Source organism: Catharus ustulatus, chromosome 1 (assembly GCF_009819885.2).
Source record: "Catharus ustulatus isolate bCatUst1 chromosome 1, bCatUst1.pri.v2, whole genome shotgun sequence".
NCBI lineage: Eukaryota > Metazoa > Chordata > Aves > Passeriformes > Turdidae > Catharus > Catharus ustulatus.
The window spans coordinates 91,926,461-91,948,123 of NC_046221.1; the positions used below are offsets into that span (position 1 = coordinate 91,926,461).

The window sequence follows — 21,663 nt, forward strand, 5'->3', positions numbered from 1 at the left end:
TGAAGACAGATCTGTAGGTAAAAGTTGAACCTAATACTAATTGTTGCCATATCTGTTCTTTTGGCATCACTCAAAAATGTTTGTCATTTTTTAATTTAGATATGGTTGTTCTTTAAAACAACAGCTACTCACTGAATATACTTGGATAACAGAAAAAATATGCTGTATCAAAAATGGAAACTACCAAAACACACGATAGCTCTATATTCAGCATGCAGTGCACCCAAGGAACCTCTGAGTCGCAACCAGCTCAGGTCCTTGATCAGGTTATTGCCTAGGACTCGTTTTGGTTACCTCACAGATTTCCTGTTGGTCTCCTCAGTTTCAGGACTTGTCCTTAGAAAGGAAGAGTTGTGGTAAGATATGTGGACCTCAATTACTTTCCATAAGATCAAGATCAAAAGGAAGGTTCTTTGATAGATTTTCTTTCTTCCTTTTTTTTTTTCCCTTCTCTCCACAGTCCTCTAAGAGTTTATACCATATAAAGACTTTTCAGTATAATTTCAGCATACCAGCAGGTTTTCTAGCTGGCTCCCATGATACACTGAAATGAGCCTCATCTGGGCATGCTGTGTACTCTCTTCCCATATTCTGACCCTCTTTGATCACAGCAATTGAACAAGGAGTTCAGATGCTTCCTGGTTTGCCCCCCTCTATCTCTCCACTATATTCCCTTTTTGAAGACCACATTAATAAAAAACAAGAATGTGATGTTCAATAGAAAAATGCTGTTAATATCTCAGCCAGCATGGAATTTTTGTAGATTGGTCCCTTTTATTTTTGAATTTCCTCTTCTTATTAGAAGACACACAACTGTAGTAAATGTATGCTTTGTCTTTTTCATTTCCAGCACCATGTAACTGCTTCCTTCTTTAGGTCAGTAATAAAATTAAAATGACCTCTCAGAAGCCATTTTTCTTCACTGCACTTTAAGTGCCAGTGTGTTTGTCTAAGCATCTTATTGTTCTGATTTTAAAGGGAAATGTAACACTTGTCTAACTTACAGTTTGAATGCTTCTGCTTCCCCTATTCCCAGCTTTGCATATGACAATTTCTTTATTGTAGAAAAGAAAGAGTAAAGTAGGACAAGAGATTCCCACAGCTATTAATGTATGTGGCTGCTTCAAAACTGTTTATGCCTGGGGGCTCTGTTTTAGTTCACTGTGTTTTCCTGAAAATACTAAATATATTAAAAATTTATTAAATAGATAATATATATTATGTGTATTACATTTAGTAAAATGTTTTGCCATATTTCTTAAATAGAGAAGATAGAATTCCACTTCATAATTTTTGCTTCTCTCTGTCACTGCCAGTCTCTGTTTGGAATTCTTTCTGTTCAGGTAATTTTTTCGTTTTTCCAATTCTCACCAGTCTAGCTTCCACAAATACACACTCTTCTCAGGTTTGGTGTTTCTTGGACCACTCTTCCATGCACACAGGATCTGTGGAGCCTTTTGCAGTAAGGATTCTGGATGGCTGTGGGGGAAAAAACATGATAGACCACCTGAAAGTAGGTTTGCTTCCAGATCTGCGCTGCTCAGATGGATGTCTGTAATAGCTGTGGATGCAATAGAGAAATTTGAGGCAAACCTCCTTAGAATTATGATATATTTCAACTTCTGTCACTGGCCTGCAAAATTTTCCCTTCTTGTTTCCTTGTCATCCCCCTGTGATGAAGGAATGCAATGTGAATGCCCAAGTTCAGTTTCTGGCAGCGGAAGATCATTCATAGCAGAGCATCAGACAAAAAAAATGTCAATTCACCAGATAGAAATTGAAGACTGTGTTAAAAAGACATGCCATTTACTAGGGTGGCTTTTGTATAGTAAGAGCAAGGGCTCTGATGGTGTCCCAAAGCACTGGGCCATGGGACAGGATCTGAAAACTGAGCACAAGATTTTCCTGATGTCATCATGTGATGTAGTACTACAGTTACTCATCTTGGAGGTTGTTTTGTTTTATTTCCCTTCTGCTCAGAAGGGTGGGTTAGGATTATTCGTCATCTTTGGCTAAACCGACACGAAGTTATGTGGAACAGATGGACCAGACTGACTTTACCTACAGGTCTGGATAGTTCAATCCCAGTCTGCATCATTTAGGATACTGTGGATGTTACAGCACTGATAGCATCCTACCACTTGAGTTATTGGTTAATTACAGGAAAAAAAAAAAAAAAAAGAAGCCTAAACCAGCATCCTTCTCATTACCACCCTTTTCAAAGGGCAAAGGGTTGTCTTCCAAAGTTTTTGCAGTAGGTTGCCTTTCATCATAGAAGTAAGTTGGAATCTGAGAGAGAAAAAGGGAGACATTTCACTCGTTGGACCTCCAGGAAGTTTTAGTCTTTCCCTTTTCTTTGAAACCATGCTTTTGATTTCTGTGTCTGATTTAATTTTAAATCCTTCTTTGTCAATGAAAATAGTTACCTTAAATTTATATTTATAATCAAAGGGAAATGAAAATTTTGAAAATTTTAGACTAGATATTGATACCTCCTGCCTCTATCTGATGTTCCAGCTTTCCTGCATGGACACATGCAGATGAAAGCTGATGCATTTATTTCCTCTGACTGCTCTGGAGAAGCAGCATCCTCAGAGGTGGCCACTGCGTGCTCGACAAGAGACCTGACAGGACACATCCTGTACAGCCAAGATACAGAAAACACTGCAGCTGTTCTCATGTAGAAGGGAAAAAAATATCAGTGAAGGTAATGAAAAAAGCAACTTGCCTTTTCTGCCTTAGAAAAGCCATCCCACAGCACCACCTAGCAGGCACGGATGGATATGAATAAACAATGTGAGGACAGGACTGGAGCGAAATGCTCCTGGGAGAATACAATGTTGAGTAGGACTATGTACTTTAAAACACCTCTTCCATCTAATACCTAGCACAGGTTATTGGCATAAACTGAGTTGTGCTGTCCTTTCCCTCAGGCAGCTGGTATCCTTTAGTTTTGGATATTTGTGGCTTCATACAGCTAATTAATCTTGCTGCATGTTTGATTGAATGCATCTTCAGTTTTGGGGTATTTTTTTTTAATCTGGAATTTTTCTCTTTAATTCAATGTATTTCTAACACACCTAGCTTAATCAGAGTGATGGCATTACTTATAATGGAGTTTTATGGTTTTGTCTGCAATCAGTCTGAGGTGCTGGGGAGGAATTACCCAGCTGCCTGCTGAGGAATAGGGCCAGAGCACAGATTCTGAAGAGGCCAGCAAGCACATCCTCATCCCATTCCCATGGCTGGGAAAGATGTATTATAAAATAGTTAAGCTGCAGCTGCTAAATGTCTCCATTTTTAAAAGCAGTTGTTTTACATGTTTGTTCTTCTAGGGGGCCCAGAACATGGAGCTTTCCTTTGAGCTGCATATGTGAAGTATTTTTTTTTGTGATTCTGTAGCAGCCTATTGCCTCTACTTTGTTATTTGCTTAGTTTTGTTCATCTCCAAGATGTAAGCTTACACAGCCTTTTAGCCTTCATCCTGCCATCCTACACAGGCAGAAATTAAAAGCTCTGGCAATACACGCTTTTGGGAAGGTGTCTAGGAGATGGAAGGAAAAAGTCAGGACTGTAATTAAAGACATGATTTCAGAGCACAAGTTGGTTATGCTGAGCTAGAGCAGCACTGATTCTGCTATGAATTGTGTTGTGGATATTCAGGTTCAAAAAAACATGACCCAGTAAGTTGGGAGGAGGAGTTAGGACTTTCATCTAGCAGAAATTTAAAATTTGACATTATGCATTTAGGCTGATCTGCTGTACTACTCAGAGGCAATACAGAGAGCTCTCTGGCAGAAAGACTGAAATCCAGTCATTTCCAGGTTCTGAGATCATATTTTCCCTTTTAAAGCAGGTGACTGTCTATCAAGACTCTTGACTTGCTCTGTAGCATTGGTAAAACTGTTGTTGCTATTATTGTTATTAATAATAATATTCAAGAACTGTACAACTAAATCCCTATGTGAAATAATTCTTTCAAATATTGTGAGACATTTTGCTCTTGTAAAAGGAAATGTTGTCATGAAGTGGGGGAGGGTGGGAAGTGGAAAAACCACCAGAAAAACCCAAATTTTTTTTCTGGTCCTTCCATCGTTACTCTGGAAATATCTTTGATGCCATTTACACGGCTGCTCCATGTGAGAGCCTACCATGAAAAACTTATAAAAGCAGGCAAAATTACACCAAAAGTAAGAGTTCAGTGTGATTTTAGTACTCTCAATAAAGTTACCTCCTCAAAACTTGTACTCCTCTGTGTTGAAAGGGTCAAATCTGAATTGCATTCACTTTTGGCTAAATCTATAGGAACTATTCCCATCAGGCATTACACTGCTACCGCAGTGCATTTAAGTTGAGCTTTCTTGGATACAAAGGATCATGTTCTACAGTGGTTTATTTTACTGCTTTTGTGAACTGCTGCCCCTCATTAGGGCATCACTGTATTTACTGATTTTGTCTGCAGTTACTTTTGACTTCAGAAGAAAGTGGAAGTAATCTGTTGTGGTTAGTTCAGGAAGAAGAAAGGGTTGGGATTTTTTTGTTGGGTTCTACCCCACCCCCCAATCCTCTGTCTCTTCTCTATCCCTCCTTCTGTCTGTACTGCTCCCAAAGAACTGAAACAACAGCTCAAAATTGATCTATGATGCAAGTCAATCACTGCTGATTACAATCTCATGCTTCTGTGGGTTCAGCTCGATGAATGATCCTGGCAATTACTTGGCTAAAAACTATTCAAGTCCCAGATGCTAAATAATTCTTAAATACTGCATCTGAAATATGTTTCACTCTGATGAAACAAAAACTGAAATATGTGTGAAATAATGCCACAAATGAAGGCACATTTTACTGTGCAGTGGCTTGGTTAAAAAATTCTTAGTCTTTAGGTCCAGAACAGTACACTAAGGGTCAAATGAGGAGAAACACAGACTCTGGAATCTGATCCCTTGTCCTGGTCATTGCTGCTGCAAACCTACCTCTAGCTTGGTAGCTACAGCGTCCCAGGAATATACAGGCACATGCTTGACTTCAGTTATCTTATTACATTGCTGTTTGGAGTTTTTAGGCATGTGGTCACATCTCAGGTGATTTCAGAGGATGCTCTGTTGCACTTCTGGGGCTCTTTTAACCTCACTTGGGAGACAGGAGCCTAGTCCAATCTTGTCTTTGAGCTGCACATCCAGATTTCCAGAAAAGTAGGCTGCAAGGAGACTACACGTACAGATGGGTCAGTTCAGAAACCCTGCTGGACCTGTCAGTTCTGAGCATGAGTTTCCATGTCTTGAATACTTGGTTCCAAGGTTCCAAGCCTTGAATACTTGTCATAGCCATGTTCCAGTTCTGCTGTATAGAAAACTATAGAGAACTATGTTTCTATCCCTTTCTGTTTGCTGTTAAACTAGACTCAAAGTGAGCATTGCTGTTAGTGTTGTGCTACTGAAGACCTGAGGCACAAAACCTTGTGAGTTGTTGGAGGTTCCTCGGCAGACCACTCAGTATTCTCTTAAGTGATTGAGAAAATGTAATTCATTTAATATATAAGATCACAGATTTTTACTGTAATCCCAACCCACACCAGGTGTCTAGAGAACTACTTGGATCTCACTGCATAAAAGATCTTGTCTTCACATGATATGTGAACTGAGAACTACATTTTGGGCATTTGAATCTTAATATACATGGAACTCGTTTGTTATACTGAAATTATAATATAATTTCAAAATTAATTGTGATCTGGTGAAAATAATTATCGTTGTAATATGAAAGCACTGTTGAGAGAATCCTACAATAATATAATATATTTTTACAGTTGTGCAGCTGTATGCAGAAGCTGCATGCTTGTTAGCATTTATGAAAACCAAAATTGAGAATATCTCCATTCCTGTCCTTCTCTGGCAAAGAAGGGAGTTAAAATAATGTGACATTCCTAGGGCTGTGTAAATTAAGCAGAGCCTTTGCTGATATGCAATGACTTGTGTCCCCATAAATCAGGTTTCTAAATGGCTCCATGAAATATTCTGCCACTCACTTCAGAAAACCACCACATGGGAAGCTGGAAATGTGTCTGGTCTGTTACTTTTTTGTTTTCATCTTGAAGTTTTTTTGATTTACAAAAAAAGTATCTGGACTAGACTGATGATGAGAACTGTATTTGAGGATAGCAACCTCTTCCACATTTGGGACAGACAAATAGATGATTGCTGGAGAAATGCGACCACTTCTGTTACGTTCACATGTTCCCCCAGAAAGTATCCTTATTCATTAACTTTATTTGGCAAGTTGTCCAAAGGTAAATAAGTGTGTCTGGTTTTGCAGTCAAACCTCTGCTTCTGAATTGCTTTTTGTGCCTGATAATACTCAGAAGTTTGAGAATAGAGAAAAATATTCAGTCTATACATACAGTGAAATAATAGTACTTTTGTCATTATAGTAATAAGTGGAATATATATATATATATATGCACACACACGTACATGTATCTCTTCTCTAGTTTTACTTTATTACATATTCTTTCAAGAAGAATTTTTGGAGGGTTTGTTCCATGGTTTGATGTATGATATTTGTTCTTTCAACAATTTTATCATTTCAGTAGTTCAAACCACTAGCATTTTGCTTTTTAGGATGCTTAAAAAGAATAACCTGTTAACAATTAATTGCTTAAGAAATATATTGCAGCAGGCAATATTTTTTAATTTGGAGTCTTTGTTGACATACTATCTTCAACCGTTTCCACACACTTTATTCATAGGAGGTTGTTATGATTTTGCGTTTTTGCTGTTGAAATGTTATCTGTAAGATTGTAAAGTGTCAGGAAAGGACTGCTAACCATATCATTAAACTTACAGTTGTTTTCAGGTGAAGTTATTTGAACATAGGCATAGTTTGGGTATTTAGTATGAGTACATTTTAATGAAACTTTTGAAAGAACAAATGTCACGTGTAGAAAACCACAGAATAATAATAGAGTAGGTTTCCACTGTACTTGCAAACTCAAATAGTTTTTTCCCCTAGGGTCCTTGAACTGAACCTTGATATTATTTAAACAGGACATTGCCAAGGCCACTAACTCTAGCAAGAGCATAAGCAATAGAACTAATGGAGCAATTTGTTATCTTTGTTTTCCTTCTTCCTTGCTTTTTCCTTGCCATCCCACATGCTCTTGGTGATTCAGTCCTGTTGTGTCTCTTGTGCCTTCTTTCGTGCAAATGGCAGCCTGCACCATGGCTGGTGGAAGGCTGAGGACTGAGGACTAATTTTCTAGTTTTCTTTTTTCCTTCAAAATGTCTGGAAACTTCCTTTTCTCTTTTGAGATTGCTGACTTGGGGTCTTTTGTAATGCCTTTTTCAACCTGAGTAGGAACATAGCTCCAATACTGTCAAGTGTGACAGTGCAGCGAGCAGATGGATTCCACAGTTACAGGAAAGAATCCAGAAGTAGGCAGTGGGAGGGACTGCACAGATGCCTAAGGATAAAAGGGTGAAAATTCTGTGCTCCTCATGGTTGTTGTGTGTTTCATTGGGTTTAATTCTGTGAAGACGCTCCAAGACAAAGGTACTCTAATAGTTCTGTTTTTTCTCTGTTTTCCTCTGGCTTTGACCATAATTCATTCATTTTATTGGTGATGGCTTTCACAGTCAGGGACAGGGTGACCTCTGAGCTCTGCTCTCTGCATTGCCCGGGAGGAAAATTAACGTCTTGAAGACATCAGAGTTTTGATATTCTGCTTTGTACACAGCTCCCATATCAAACATACTGGAGCTTGTGAAGCACTCTCTACTGCTGTTATAAGGAAATTTCTGGTCACCAGCTATGTAAATCAGAGGTCTGACTATGGTAGGGAGTGGGTCTTGGAAGAAAGTAGTTTGCTACAGAAAATTGACATGGAGCAAGGGAACTTCATTCTACATTATTTCAAATCACTCATGAAAATGATACAGTAGTAATTTGATCTTAAATCTAAAGAGTTAATTTGGAATTTAAAATATTTCTGAAAGCACACTTGGAGGCTTAAAAGAAGAAATAAGATGCTATGTTAGATCTTCTGTTTGCCTTTTAAATGTACGGTACTTCACCTTTTCCATACATAAAATATGATCAACCACAGCGTGCATCATAGAATTATAGATGACTTTCAGATCCTTAAATGCTTTGCATTAGATACCTTAGTAATAGGTTATTGAATCTTTTCTCTTTTTAAAATTAATTGCCTTTTGTCTTGAGTAAGGTGACTTTGTATTACATTAGATGTTTTCACAAACCAAGATGTCATTCAGCAGTATTACAAATGCCAAAAGAGTGTGGTATGAAAGGAATTTCAGAGCAGGGAGTGAAGATAATGTCGTATCTGCAATGAAGTTAATAAAAAAATCTTTTCCTTTTGTGTTATTTTTTTTTTTTTGTAACACAGCTAAGGAAATATCAACTTGGCCCTGCCCAAGGAAAAGAAGTTGCTGAAACTGCCAATCTCTCAAACCTTTCCGTTTGCCAGAGGTTCAGCCCAATGGCCATCTGTCGAGGACAGCGTAGTTCAAGGCTAACATCATACATCAATTCAGGGGGCTGGTGGGAAAACTCAGCGTGTAACTCCTTAGTCATAAGCAAAAAAAAAAAAAAAAAAAAAAAAAAAGACATGCCAAATGTCCTTAATCATATTTCCCCTATGTAGGCACACAAACTGCATCCTTGTGATCCATTTTAGTTTGCAAACTCATTTGTAATATGGAATTCTGATGCTGCATGGATTCAAATCTTGTTGCTTATTATCTACTTACCTTCCTGTGACCAAAACATGAAATCTCACTGTTGCATCCATTGCTGAACAGATCATCAGGGTAGTGTTCAAGAGAAACAGGCTTATTTTTCATTTATTCTGCCAATCAGAAACACACATTTATTTAATAGACATATTACTAACTCCTGAAGACCTGTCATGTTTGACTGTGACTTACAGACTTTAGGGTCATGGATATGCTGGAAGTGCCAAAAAATGGCCTAGTCAGGCAGTATGTTTCCAGATGCTAAGTTGTACTAGAATGACATTATGCATATCATAATACATTGTTGGTGGTGGTTTTGCATGAAGATACATTAGTATATACTCAAACAAGATCTTTCTATCTAATGAAAGGAACAAACTTTACTAGACCATCTTACTCTGTGATCAATTACAGGAAAATGTTAGAAATCTGGAGCTACACATAAATAAGGTCCATGTTCATAGAAGACAAAAAGAGAATAAAGTGGTCTGTTCCTTATCATGTTTGATAGCACATTACACACAAGCATGAGTTTGACCAGAAGTTAGTTCTCGTGTTACTTTGGTTTCTCTCAAATTAAGTGTTTTATACCTTATTTAAGATAATTCAATCATAATCTTTATCTAGACAGAGAAGACAGTTCTAGAGGTACTGATAGTGTTTATTTTCCTGAAGTCCTAAAAGATACCAGTGTTTGGGAATGGTTAATAAAATAATCAACAGATGATACAATGAAACTGCAGTATTTGAAGAGAGAAAGAAAATTAAATCTGAGTGTAAATCTTTACAAGCGAAGCATAATTCCTGGTCTGGACACAGGCTGATGGCAAATTTCCAATGAAATATTTTTGGTTTGTGTTTTGCAATGGAAAAAACTAAAACTTTAATTGAAACCAAACCCTTTTGTCTCAGCAATATCTGAAAGAGCCAAATAGGTATTTAAAACTGTGTAACACCTAATGGGCCTGTGGTTGGGCCTCTGACAAAGGTGGAAGGACACCAGCTCAGGAGTCACCTGAGAGTAAAGAAGTTTAATCCTTTTGTATCCTTTAATGTCCAAGTCCTACCCTGTCCTCCTTTCTTGCTCAATAATTACATGTAATTTTTACACAATGAACAGTTCTCGTGGGAGACACTGGAGGGATTGGTCTGGTTGTAGGGCGGATAAGCAGATTGCTCTCATTTTGCGTGTTGTCCTGTAAAGCTGTGAATGGTCTTTCACTCATCCTGTCATAAAACAAAACAAAACAAAAAGTCATTTTAGGCTGCTTCATAGGAGCAGAAAATCACTTCCCCACCTCTTCAAGATTGTGATTGATATTCCAAAAGGAGGAGAGGGAAATGCTCCAAAATACCCTGTGGGATCTCATGTCTTGTTTCAAGTACTGCAGCCGTAGGTTTATTCAAGCAATGTCTGTCTGATGTGGCAATTGCTGCAAGAGAAGCACAGCTACATCAGTGGTTCATTAGAAATGGCTTAACAGAGGCCTGATTCCTACCACAAACATATTCTTTCAAAGCTCCCATCAGAGCTGCATGTGTTCATCTGAGAGCCACTTTGACCTGCAGTATGATTTGTTGTATGAGTTGCCCACTTCTGTGTACTGCTGTTTTTTTCATATTTCCTCCTTCTTCTTCTGGACCATGATCAGTGGAGTAAATAGTAATTTCCAGGCATGAGCCTTTTTTTTCCCCTGTTGACCATTCACTAATCACTATTTGCTCATCCCTGTGTTTTGTTGGTAGGCCAGATGAATTTCTTTTTAATGACCTTCTTTCTCTTCACGTCAGAATTCTCACCACAGATAAATGACAGATACACACCACATATGTAACAGTGCACAGAACATGTAATTGTTACCCAGTACGTTTGCAAAGTTCTGAGAAACTTCATTTTCAAAATTGCAAAGGCACGTATTTCTCTGCCACTCCTACCATTGCAGCTTCTGTGGAGGAAAAAAACTTAAAGGGACATTCAGAATGAAAAGACTGTTGTTTAACTGATGATTTTGGAGCATCTTGCATCTAAGCTTATAGGGGTTTTCATCTCAATCTAACTCCTTTCACAGCTCAGTGTCAGTCCTCAGCTTGCAACAACAGTTCCTTTGCCTTATTTAAGCATCCCTCTGAAGATTTGAGAAAAAAAATGGCTGAATATTAAAAAGCAATCTGGCATTGTTTTAATATAAAACTTATAAAAATGTCATTGCTTAAAATATAGATATGTCATCACATGCATTCTTATTTGTTCTACTGGTACACCAGCCCACAGAAACATGGATTGTTTAATAGTTACATCCCTAATGATAAAAAATACCTAGGTTTTCACAATATACAATACCTAGAGTGGGGGTTATTCACATATTTTGTGCATTCTGTATTTAATTGTTGTCTCCCAGCTTTGTGATCCTCCTTGTGCCGTGCACACCCTGTGACTTGGGCAGATGTTGTGTCTTTGAAAAGAAAGTGGAGGAATCGGCATGTGTTCATTGTGGTCCGTCAAGCAGCTTTTAGGGCCCCTGCACGTATGAATGCTTTCTTCTTTCTGATAAAGGAAGATTACCCTCATTTACAAAGTTTTGTTTGGTAGTCTCTAGGTCGTTTGAATTTCTAAATTTTCAATCATTAAAAGGTGCTGTTTTAAAGTTCTGATGGAAAATAGGGCTGATTAGAAGTTTTTGGCTTAGGTGACACAGAAAGATTTAATTCTTGTGATCATTCCTAGCTTCAGGAACTATGAACATAAAGGAACTGGATTACTAAATAGACTTGTCACCTGTTTTTAGAGTGAAGTAACTGACCTCAAATGTCAGTTTTGGAGAAGAGAGAAAGAATTTGGGTTGTTTCTATGTTCTGTAAGACACTTGCAAATCCTAGTATTAGAGAGTTTCAAATGTTTTATCCCGTCGTTCCCCTTGCTTGTCTGGCATTCCAAGCCCCTGTTTTGTCTGGGTTATGTAAGTACTCCGTACAACCTATTTCCAAACCTCTTGCTGGAGGTGTTAAGGCTCTTTCTGATCCTTAGCCAGCCCTGCATGCTTCTGAGACAGCTGATGTCCAGTCACCACATCAGAGGTGGCTCTTCCTGATTCTGCACTCAGTGCTGGAGCTCTTGGCTGGCTTTCTGCAGCACAGATGGGGGAAAGGTTCACTGAGACGTTGGATACAGAATGTTGGAGACATTCTTTTGCATAAATACAGGTGAACAGCGTGTGCAATACTGAAATTGTTGCAGGGATTTCAGAAAATTTAATATTAATTTTAAAATAGTGGGATTTCATAGAATCACAGGATAGAATGGTTTGAGTAGGAAGGAACCATAAAGATCGCAGTAGTTCCAACCCCTCTGCCACTGGGTTTACTTCAACTAGACCAGTTTACTCAAATCCCCATCAAACCTGGCCCTGAAGACTTCCAGGAATGGAGCATCCACAACCTCTGTGGGCAGCTTCTTCCAGTGTCCCACCACCCTCTTTCTTCCTAATATCTAAGTCTGCTCTCTTTCAGTTTAAAGCCATTACCCCTTCTCTTCTTAAAATCTGGAAAAATTACAGGTGTTTCTTTTAGCATCGCACCATGTGATTCTGTCTACATATTCTGAATAAGAGAATATGGATTGGAACAGGAGTAAGTAGTGTGCCCTTGTATGAATGAAGGTCAAACGCATCCTGGGTTGGACTGGTGGGAGCGTAGCCACTGAGTTGAAGGAAGTGAACACCTCTCCCTGTTTGGTGCTGATAAGACTGCAGCAGGAGTTCAGGAGTCCAGGATTGGACTCCTCAGTATGAGATAGATATTTATCTACTGGAGCGAGTCCAGTGGGGCTCACCATGACAGTGAGATAGGGTAGAGCATGTGCTATACGAGGAAGGGAACTGGATTTTTTCACCTAAGATAAGAAGGAAAATCATATTAGTGCCGTTCCAACTTCAATTATTGCTCTGAGATTCTCTCAAGCCCCATATTTATATTTCCTTTTTCTTGGTTATTACAAAGGAAAACAGCATACCATGATAACATTATATAATATTAACATATAGCATTAATATTTATTTTATGTATTTATTGTTTATTATAATAAATAGTGGCTTTATATAGATACACTATATATATCTACATATCTATCTATATCTAGATAGATAGATATAGATATGTATAATGTATTTTATTTAAAAATATATATAAATCCTTCCATTCCAAGAAGATCTTTCCTCCTTTTGTAAACAGAAGGTGATTTTGTTCCCTTGTAAAACATTAAATTGAGCCACATTGCAGGGGCTGGCGAGATGCCAATGGGCTATTCCTGTAGCACTAGATCTGAAGTTGGGGGCATCTTTGCACCCCACAAGAAAGAAGTGTTCCAGCTTCCCTGTGCACCTCACCCTGGCAGGCTGACCACTGTTTGCAGTGAGTGTTTCTTTAGCTGTGGCTCTGCCTGGTTGTATCCTACCAAGAGGATGAGTACCTGACCTACAGTAAGTCCAAGTCTGCACCTGGATTAGTTTTCAGAGGATTTGGCTGTAGTAAATCTTTATTTTAAAATTCAATTCCTATTTCTCCTTTAAATTTTAATAGCTTAAATCCAAAGTAGCTAAATTTCCCCTAGTAAAATATTTTTATTCAATTTCCTTTTTGCTGTCTTCCTTTTTAAAAGGAAAAATAATTGAATCCTGAATGTTTCAATTTGAACTCTACAAATATTGCTTTGGTCTCTAAGTCAATGAACTTTGTGACAACATTCCTTGTAAAGGTTAAAGCCTTTCCGGACAAGTGATTAACAACTGTGATAAGCCCTTCCATGAGACATGAGTTTTTCAGCCTGTTGTGTGGTATCCCTGTCTGAGTCTGTAGTTGTCTAAATAAAAAGAGATAAAAGGAAAAGGAATTGCCAAACTGCACTGTGTAAGGTAAAGCCAGCCAGAGGGAAAAGGTTTATAATTTTTCTTCTTCCTCTTACATTTCTGGCTTGTTCTTATCTTTAGCCAGAAGATGCTAACATCATTTCCTCTCTATAAATTGGCTTACACATGATACAAAAACACAACATGAACTTTCTTTTCTAGCTTAATAGAGGTTTGGATGCTTCAGTGTTTGGATATTCAAGAATCCTGATTTAATCTCAGAACTGTTAAAAAATTATTTTACCAAGCCAGTGATTATGCATATTGCCTCAATGAGCCTTCTTTTTTAATTAAGCAGCAATATTTAAGATGGAAATTTGGATTTAATTAGAACAACCACTGTTTGCAAAGTGATAACTTTTTTGAGCTAGCATGTCTAGCTCTATTGTTGCCTTTCTAGTCCTGTTTGAAGTAGAAGTGTGATTGGCCCATGGGTTTTAACAAAACTGGGACTATTGAAGCAGGTTCAGAAAGCAGTTGTTCCCCTCTTCAATAGTAAATGAGTACCAGAAAAAAAAATCCCACAAACAATCTTAAAAGCTTTCATTAAGTTTTTAACAGTGATTCAGATCATTAGTGATTCACCTGCTCATTAAGGAAATATTAAACTGTTTTCTATTGCTCTCACTGCTGTGCCATCTGTGTAAATCACATGAAATAAAATTATAGTGACTGGCAAAAAGTCCCATGACTTCACAAAAGAAAGCAAGAAAATCAGTGAACTGCTGCTGTTTTTTCTTGTTAAGCAGTCTCCCAGTTTTGAGATTTAGTTATTTTATTTGCAATCTAACCATGCAATTAAATGAAAAGGTATGTCCTGCAAATGCATTTTAGAACTCACACAGGAAGCTGTGAGGATTTCTCACTTTGGCAGTCAAATAGTTAATCACAAATGGGAACGTCAGCCCCACAGGTGGTCACAGAGTGAGCAGTTAGTAGATAGGACATCATATGGGAGGCCATATTAAAAAAAATTCCCTGTGCTTCACATGAGCCCTGCCACCAGGTATCTGGAACAGACCTTTCAGGGACTGCTTCCTGCCACAATGGATAATTAGAGTTGTAGTGTGAGCATGTCAGGCTCTGGACTGTTTTTGTGTCTGAGTGTGACAGGCTATCAGATGTCTTGGAGGGGCCTTGGTGGGCTGAAGGCTTGAGTTTCCTAGGGACAGTGCAGCTGCTCAATGATTGCCTGCTCTTGTCAATAAACACTGTTAATGCAGTTTGTAAAGCACTGCAGGATGAGCACAAACATTGTGTGGGTCATGGGTAGCTAGGTAAGTCCTTAGTAAAGCAGCTTAGACTAGGACTACAGATTTTTGCTTTTGTCCTTGCCCAAAGTGTCCAAAGCAACAGGCAGGCTTAAAAGTGCCCACAGGAGTCCCAAATGCCATTTTCTATTAAGCAGGAAACAGCATTCTTTTAAATACAGGTTTTCTCAAAGCTGGTGTTTGTGCTGGTGCAAGAAGAGAGCAGCCATGGGAGGCACCTTCAGTGGAAAACATCTCCACTTCCAGGGCTGATAGACTCTTTTGTGAGGAGTTGGATAAGCCCTGAAAATTTGCAGAATGCTAAAGTGAACTTAGATTGTCCTTCTAGGACCTAAATGGCGAGCAAAACATAGCTTTCCTAGTCGCTCCTTTTCTCCTGGACTGCTTCTGAGTGGCATTTATTCCTCACAAAGCCATCTGTTAGCTTGTTGAGCACAGGAAGCTGATACCTGCAGACAGCACCCAAAATCAGCCAGCTTGAGCCTTGGTCTGGTGCAACTGCAGTGGGCTGCCCTGAGGCTTCACAGGATTTGCAGTGTGGCAGGTGCAAGGGGACCAGCTCCTTATTGCAGCAGCTGCCATGGCCAGGAGGCAACAGTCTGAGCTAAGGTACTGCCAAAGGTTCTTCCTGGAAGAAAAGGAGATTTGCAAAAATAGATTTAAACCTGGTGTGTCCCTCACTGATTCCTGTCAAATGGAGACATATGGGATCTTTGCCATGGAGTACTTATGCTAAATAAATTAGTAAATACATTGCATTGTCATCACACGGCCAAGACATAGCAATCCTGAAAAAAGTCTAGATTCAACAGCAGAATATTTTGCATTGCTAGTAGTCCCATTGGGTGCATTAAGCTCAATTCTGCGTGAGTGGCTAAATCCCAAGAAAATAGGAAAATATCTGGGTTCACTGAACTGTTTACACTGAACTGGGTGTTTATAGCAGCAATCTGCATTTTAGCCCATTACCTTCAGGTGAGCTCCAGTACATCTCCATAGTGACTATGTGAGCACAGTAGCTTGAGCTGAGTGCCTGTTGCATTTGCATCTTCTTTAAAATACAGACACAGTCACTGTCTTGCAATCATGTGTACATCTATGAAATTATTAATAATGATTTTTTGCTTCTTAGGACAGCTGTGTTGAGAGGACTTGAAAAAAAAAATTTGGAAATGGGGATTAGTCAATATTGACAGACCCTGTATAATAATCCATTCTTTAGATTGAGAGTGCAGTCAATGTGAACCAGTATCAATTCCCCCAGTAAAAGCCCTATCAGCATGTAGAGCTCTGCCTCTTAAAAAATCCTCCCCTCAAGAAAAGAGTTGGTTTTTCACATACCTGATCATGCCAAGTAATCATACTTGATTATCCCTAAAAATTCTTACTCAGCTCTTTTAGTCAAATGGTCCTGTCTGGAAATGGAAGCTCTATGGTCAAATCTATAGAGTTTGGCTATTGAATTCTAGTAGATGCATTTTACCAATGCTGGGTGTTTGACGAACACTCACACCTAAGGATATTCAAAAACCTGAGTTTGAAAACTTGCAGGCAGAATGCTCAGTTCCAGTAAATCACACATTTTGTGACAGGGTGGGATATTTGGAGATTAAACACACTTCCTCCCAAGTTGTGTTTAATAGTGAAGATCAATCTATTTAATAATTTAGGGATTAAGTAGTAGCATTATAAGAGGAGAAGAAAGCATAAGGAGGAAACCATTCCATCATACAGCATTTTGACAGGATTAAAGGCTCAGAGCAAAAGGAGGAAATGAATGTGTTAAATAAATAAATACGTGCTTTGTTAGCTTAGTAGGTTCTGTGTACATCATGCTTTGAGCAGCAGTATTGGGGATATGCAGAGGTGAGATGTTCACCCTTTTGTTACTTGTGGCAGTATTAAGCTTTTATTGGGTTCACTGACTACTGGGGTTTCCCTAGGAGAGCACTGTCCAGCAAATGAAATTCTCAGCCAGCTGACTATCTTTTGTTTTTTCAGTGCTGTCACAGCTTAATCTCTTCTGTTCGTGTGTTACTACCAGATGTGGACTTCTGGGCTTGCCTCTTGCCCAGTGTCATTTCACACATCTGGTAATGGGGTGGCTTGGGGAATGACAAGTTGCATTCTTTTCTTCCAGTTCCGCCTGGTGGTAAAGACAGCACTGAAGCTGCTGCTGGTGTTTGTGGAGTACACAGAATCCAATGCACCACTTTTGATCCAGGCAGTATCTACCGTGGATGAAAAGAGAGGTGAGTAACCTTACCAGGGGATTGCAACATCCCAGCACCACTAAGATCAAGGTAGCATTTCATCACTGCTTTCAGTTGTTCTAGAGATGCTGTCATTGATGCCTGCTTTGTCCAACACATTCTTCATTTCTTAAAAGCATTTTTAAAGGATTCATATAATCTAAGGTTGTTTGAAGAATTAATTATAATGGGATAGTGAAGAGTGAAAACTGAGGAACTCAATTGCCTCCTGGGGTGCTAGCATCATTGCCCTTTCCCTGCACCCACATGCTGAGTAAACCCCCCCTGTATCTTCTGACCTCAGAGACTCCTTTGGGCAAGACCACTTTTCCACTTCCTTCTGAGAAGAGGCAAAGAGAAAATGATATCTAATCAGTGTAATCCCTTTGAAGAGAAAGACGAGGTCAGTAATAGTACAGGCTTTAGAGTAAAAGCAAAACCATCTGTTGTTACATTAAAATAAAGCCTTTGAGCAGATATTATACTATGAAGTCTGTTACCCTTCAGGCTTATGAAAAATACTTGAATATGTATACTGTATTTTTTACAAATAAATAGAACAAAAATGGTTCTTTCTTGTTCTTCCCACAAAGCCATCACTAAGCTTCTGGGCCATTCTCTCTTGATTTAAAACATTCCTTTGCCTCAAGGAGAGTTTTTGAGGTTAGGAAATCCATTGTTGTGGTCTCAAACATGGAGGTTGAAAGCAGGGTTCCTTCTGTGTAGCAACTACCTCCATACTGAACTTGTCTGAGAGAGTTGATATGGTAAAAGTGAAACAAGATAATGTTGGGGGCTGGGGAGAAAGGTGGTGCAAGAAATTGGAAAAAGGAGTCAGATTTTGCTTTCAGTTATCAGAATGGGTTGAAAAGAAAAAACCCAAATTATCTCTTACAGCAGGGAAGTAGGCTGGAGCAATTCAAAACAGTGAATTCTGCAAGTTGGCTTTCTGTTTTGAATTAAAACCAGTAAACCTTATGATGCAATAAGCATAAATATGATTATAATACTCATGTACCTGTGAGCACTGTGACTCATTTTTTCAGTCATTCTTAGTATTTCATCAGCTTTCTGAACTCACTGGTATTCTCAATGAGTTCAAAACGCTCTGTATCTACTTACATGCTAGTAAAGTCTTTAAAGAAAAAGGAGAAATGAGGACTCTAAACAAAGTATACCCTTATCTATCTGTAGAACAGCCTTAGGCCATCATTTACATGCCCCTAAGTAATAATACAAGTCAGAACACAAGACTTGAAAAAACTGATGCATGTAGTTATATGAGCATATGTTAAGAGCATAATGACAGATTTTACAGGAATTCTCATATCTGTGCTTTGATGGATTATTTCATGAACTCTTGCAAAAACTGTAGCCCAAATAACCAGTTTTTACTTTTTCCAATTTTTAAATGTTGTTTTAATTAGGCACTTGTACTTAGCTCCTTAAGAGATTTTTTTCTGGTTTTATATTTAGTTCCCATTTTAGATCATTGACATAATAGAGTCACAGAGTCATTTGGATGGAAAAGACTTCTAAGACCATTGAGTCAAACCATTAGAACAGCACTGCCAAGTTCATCACTAAACCATGTCCCTCAGTGCTACACTTGCGTGTCTTTTAAATACCTCAGGCGATGGTGACTCCACCACTTCCCTGGGCAGCTTGTTCCAAAAACTGACAACCCTTTTGGTGAAAAAAATTATTCCTAATATCCAGTCTAAATTATCTTGTCACTTGTTAACTGGGAAAAGAGGATGACCTCCACCTGGCTACATCCTCCTTTCAGGAGTTGTAGAGAGAAGTAAGGTTCCCCTGAGCCTCTTTTTCTCCAGGCTAAAGAAGCCCACTCCCTGAGCTGCTCCTCATAAGACTTGTGCTCCAGACCCTTCACCAGCTTTGTTGCCCTTCTCTGGACTCACTCCAGCCCCTCAGTGTCCTTGCAGTGAGGGGCCCAGAGCAAATCACAGGATTCAAGATGAGACCTCACCAGTGCCAAGTACAAAGAAGCAATAACTTCCCTGGTGCTGCTGGCCATACTATTTCTGATACAGGCTAGGATGCCATTGGCCTTCTTGGCCACCTGGGCACACGCTGGGTTTATGTTCAGCTGCTGTTGACCAGCAATCCCAGGTCCTTTTCTGACAGGCAGTTTTCCAGCCCCTGTGCCCCCAGCACTGCACAGGGCTGTTGTGACCCAAGTACCAGGACCTTCTTGATCTTCATACAATTGGCCTTGTTCCATTGATCCTCCCTGTCCAGATCCCTCTGTAGAGATTTGTTGCCCTTCAGCAGATCAACACTCCCATCTAATTCAGTGTCACCTGCAAACTGACTGAGGATGCCCTCAATCCCCTCATCCAGATCATTGATAACAGGAGTGGCCCTAACACTGATCCCTGGGGAACCCTAAGAGTGATCATCTGCCAGCTGAGCTGAACTCCAGGCACTACCACTCTCTGGGCGAGCCACCCAGTCAGTTTTCTACCCCATGAACAATGAACCACCCAAGCCATGAGCAGCCAGTTTCTCCAGAAGAATGCTGTGGGAGACAGTGTCAAAGCCCTACTCTTTTAGATGTGGATGTGCTATGTTTTAATTTATAATTTTAAATTAGTGGCTTATAAATAAGAAGCACCTGCCTTTAATGACTGATGAAACAAAACAGAAAGATAGAAAAAAGCAATATGCCTTTGTCATAAATCTTGCAGGTATGTAATTAAGTTCAGCACTGCTTTGATAAAAGTTCAATGTTTCATGTACATACAAGGTGATGAGATATGACATAATTCTTCAACATGTGTACCACACATGATTAGCTTATAGAACCCCATATTAATTCAGCCTGGTTTCAAAGCAATCCCATCTGTGGTTTCTATGTGTGAATAATACATCCATATGCAAACTGAAGTGCAGAGATCCACGGAAGTACTGGATTTACTCTGAGGTACAAACGGACCATAAATGAGTAACTGCATGGCCCTCATCATGTAGGAATTAGCTTCTACTTGCATTTAGCTCCTCCCTTCTCCTATGCTTTCTTGTTTCAGAACTCCAGAGGAATTTGCTGTCTTTTCAGTTTAAGCATACCAGACTGCAAAGGCTCTGGGAAGTGGAGCCAGCATTGCACTCTGCTGTCTAGGGCTTCTTTTGGACAGAAATTAAAGCCAAATGGCCCTTATTATCAGTTCTTTGCTTTTCCTGCAATTTCATTCATAGTTAGATTCCACTAAATTAACGCACATGCTGTAGGTATGATGGAAAGATCTAAGTTCATTCATATATAAATAGCTAGAAGTACAAGATTTCAAGGTCTTTCCAAAAGTATCACTACCCTTCCAACCAATAGCTGTTGAATGCAGGCACTCTCTAAGCTGGTGCAAGTTCTCATGCAAGGTTCTGCCTTTGTGCAAGATATTTCATGCTTTGTACAAACTGTGCAGATGTTTTGTAGTTGTGTTGTCAATGTTTTCTGTATGACTTGAACAAAAGCATTAAAATAAATATGTAAAAACATTTAAAGATGAAACTGAGAAAAGACTTGGATTTAAAACAATGGGCATTGTTATTCAGAAAATAGACTGTATTAATTTAATATCAGCTTGATTGTTGCCGCCTCATTGTTCTTTGTCTATACACCATGCATGGTTACTGGTAACACTGCAAGTAGCATCAGAGTTGAGGCTACAGCCTAAACTGTCAGAATAGCTGTAAAAGCTCTTCCAAGTGACAAGGCTCTAAAAGGCAGTCAAGCAGTTTTCACTGTACCCATTAGAAGGCAGGAAAACACACAAAACTCACAAACACACAAAACTGTTTCACTTCACTGAACCTGTTTCATTACTCCCATTGATTTTGCCTCAAGTCCTGCATCAAGGTCATAACCTTATGGAAACATCTCCATCTGCACCCAGAAAAATCACTGGGATGCTACATCATCATTCTTCTACATCATCATTCTGCTGTATCATCATTTTTCTGCAGCAGGATCTGGTGAAGGAGGAAATTCACCTATTCCTTCACTAGAACCAAGAAGAGGCAGTACTATCAATGACTTTGGCAAAGCTACTCCAGTATGAACCAGATGAAACCTTTCTTTTCTTCATTATGATCTCAATCTGAACAGGTCTCTTTTTACTTTAAGTATACTGGACTGCAAAGGCTCTTAAAGGGGGAGCTCTGAAAGGGGGAGCTGAACTGGATCTGCATGTGTCCAATGCTGTATAGATCATAGCTTGGAAACTTACATCTCATTATATATATGAAAAAATATTAACCCAAAGACAGCAAAGCAGTAAGCTCATGGTGCAACTTCCACAGCAGAACTGCCTTACCCCGCATGGGTAGTAGATGGCCTTACAACTATTTCCATGTTCACTTCTTGCCTGTTCAGATTGAGATCGCAACGGGGGAAATCGCATTTGAAAGAAAGGTTCAACCTCGTTCAAATTGGAATAGCTCTGTCAAAGTCGTTGATAGTACTGCC

The 21,663-nt window shown here is 39.1% G+C and overlaps 1 protein-coding gene across 6 annotated transcripts in view; it reads left to right on the top strand.

Annotated features, from left to right (window-relative positions):
* FHOD3 (formin homology 2 domain containing 3) overlaps positions 1–21,663 on the top strand; it is a 384,381-nt gene that overhangs the window by 241,592 nt on the left and 121,126 nt on the right. For all 6 annotated transcript variants that reach the window (XM_033076601.1, XM_033076348.1, XM_033076416.1 and 3 more), the window contains exon 7: positions 17,066–17,177. In XM_033076601.1, coding sequence (XP_032932492.1) covers positions 17,066–17,177 — 112 coding nt within the window. The remainder of the gene's footprint in view (positions 1–17,065; positions 17,178–21,663) is intronic.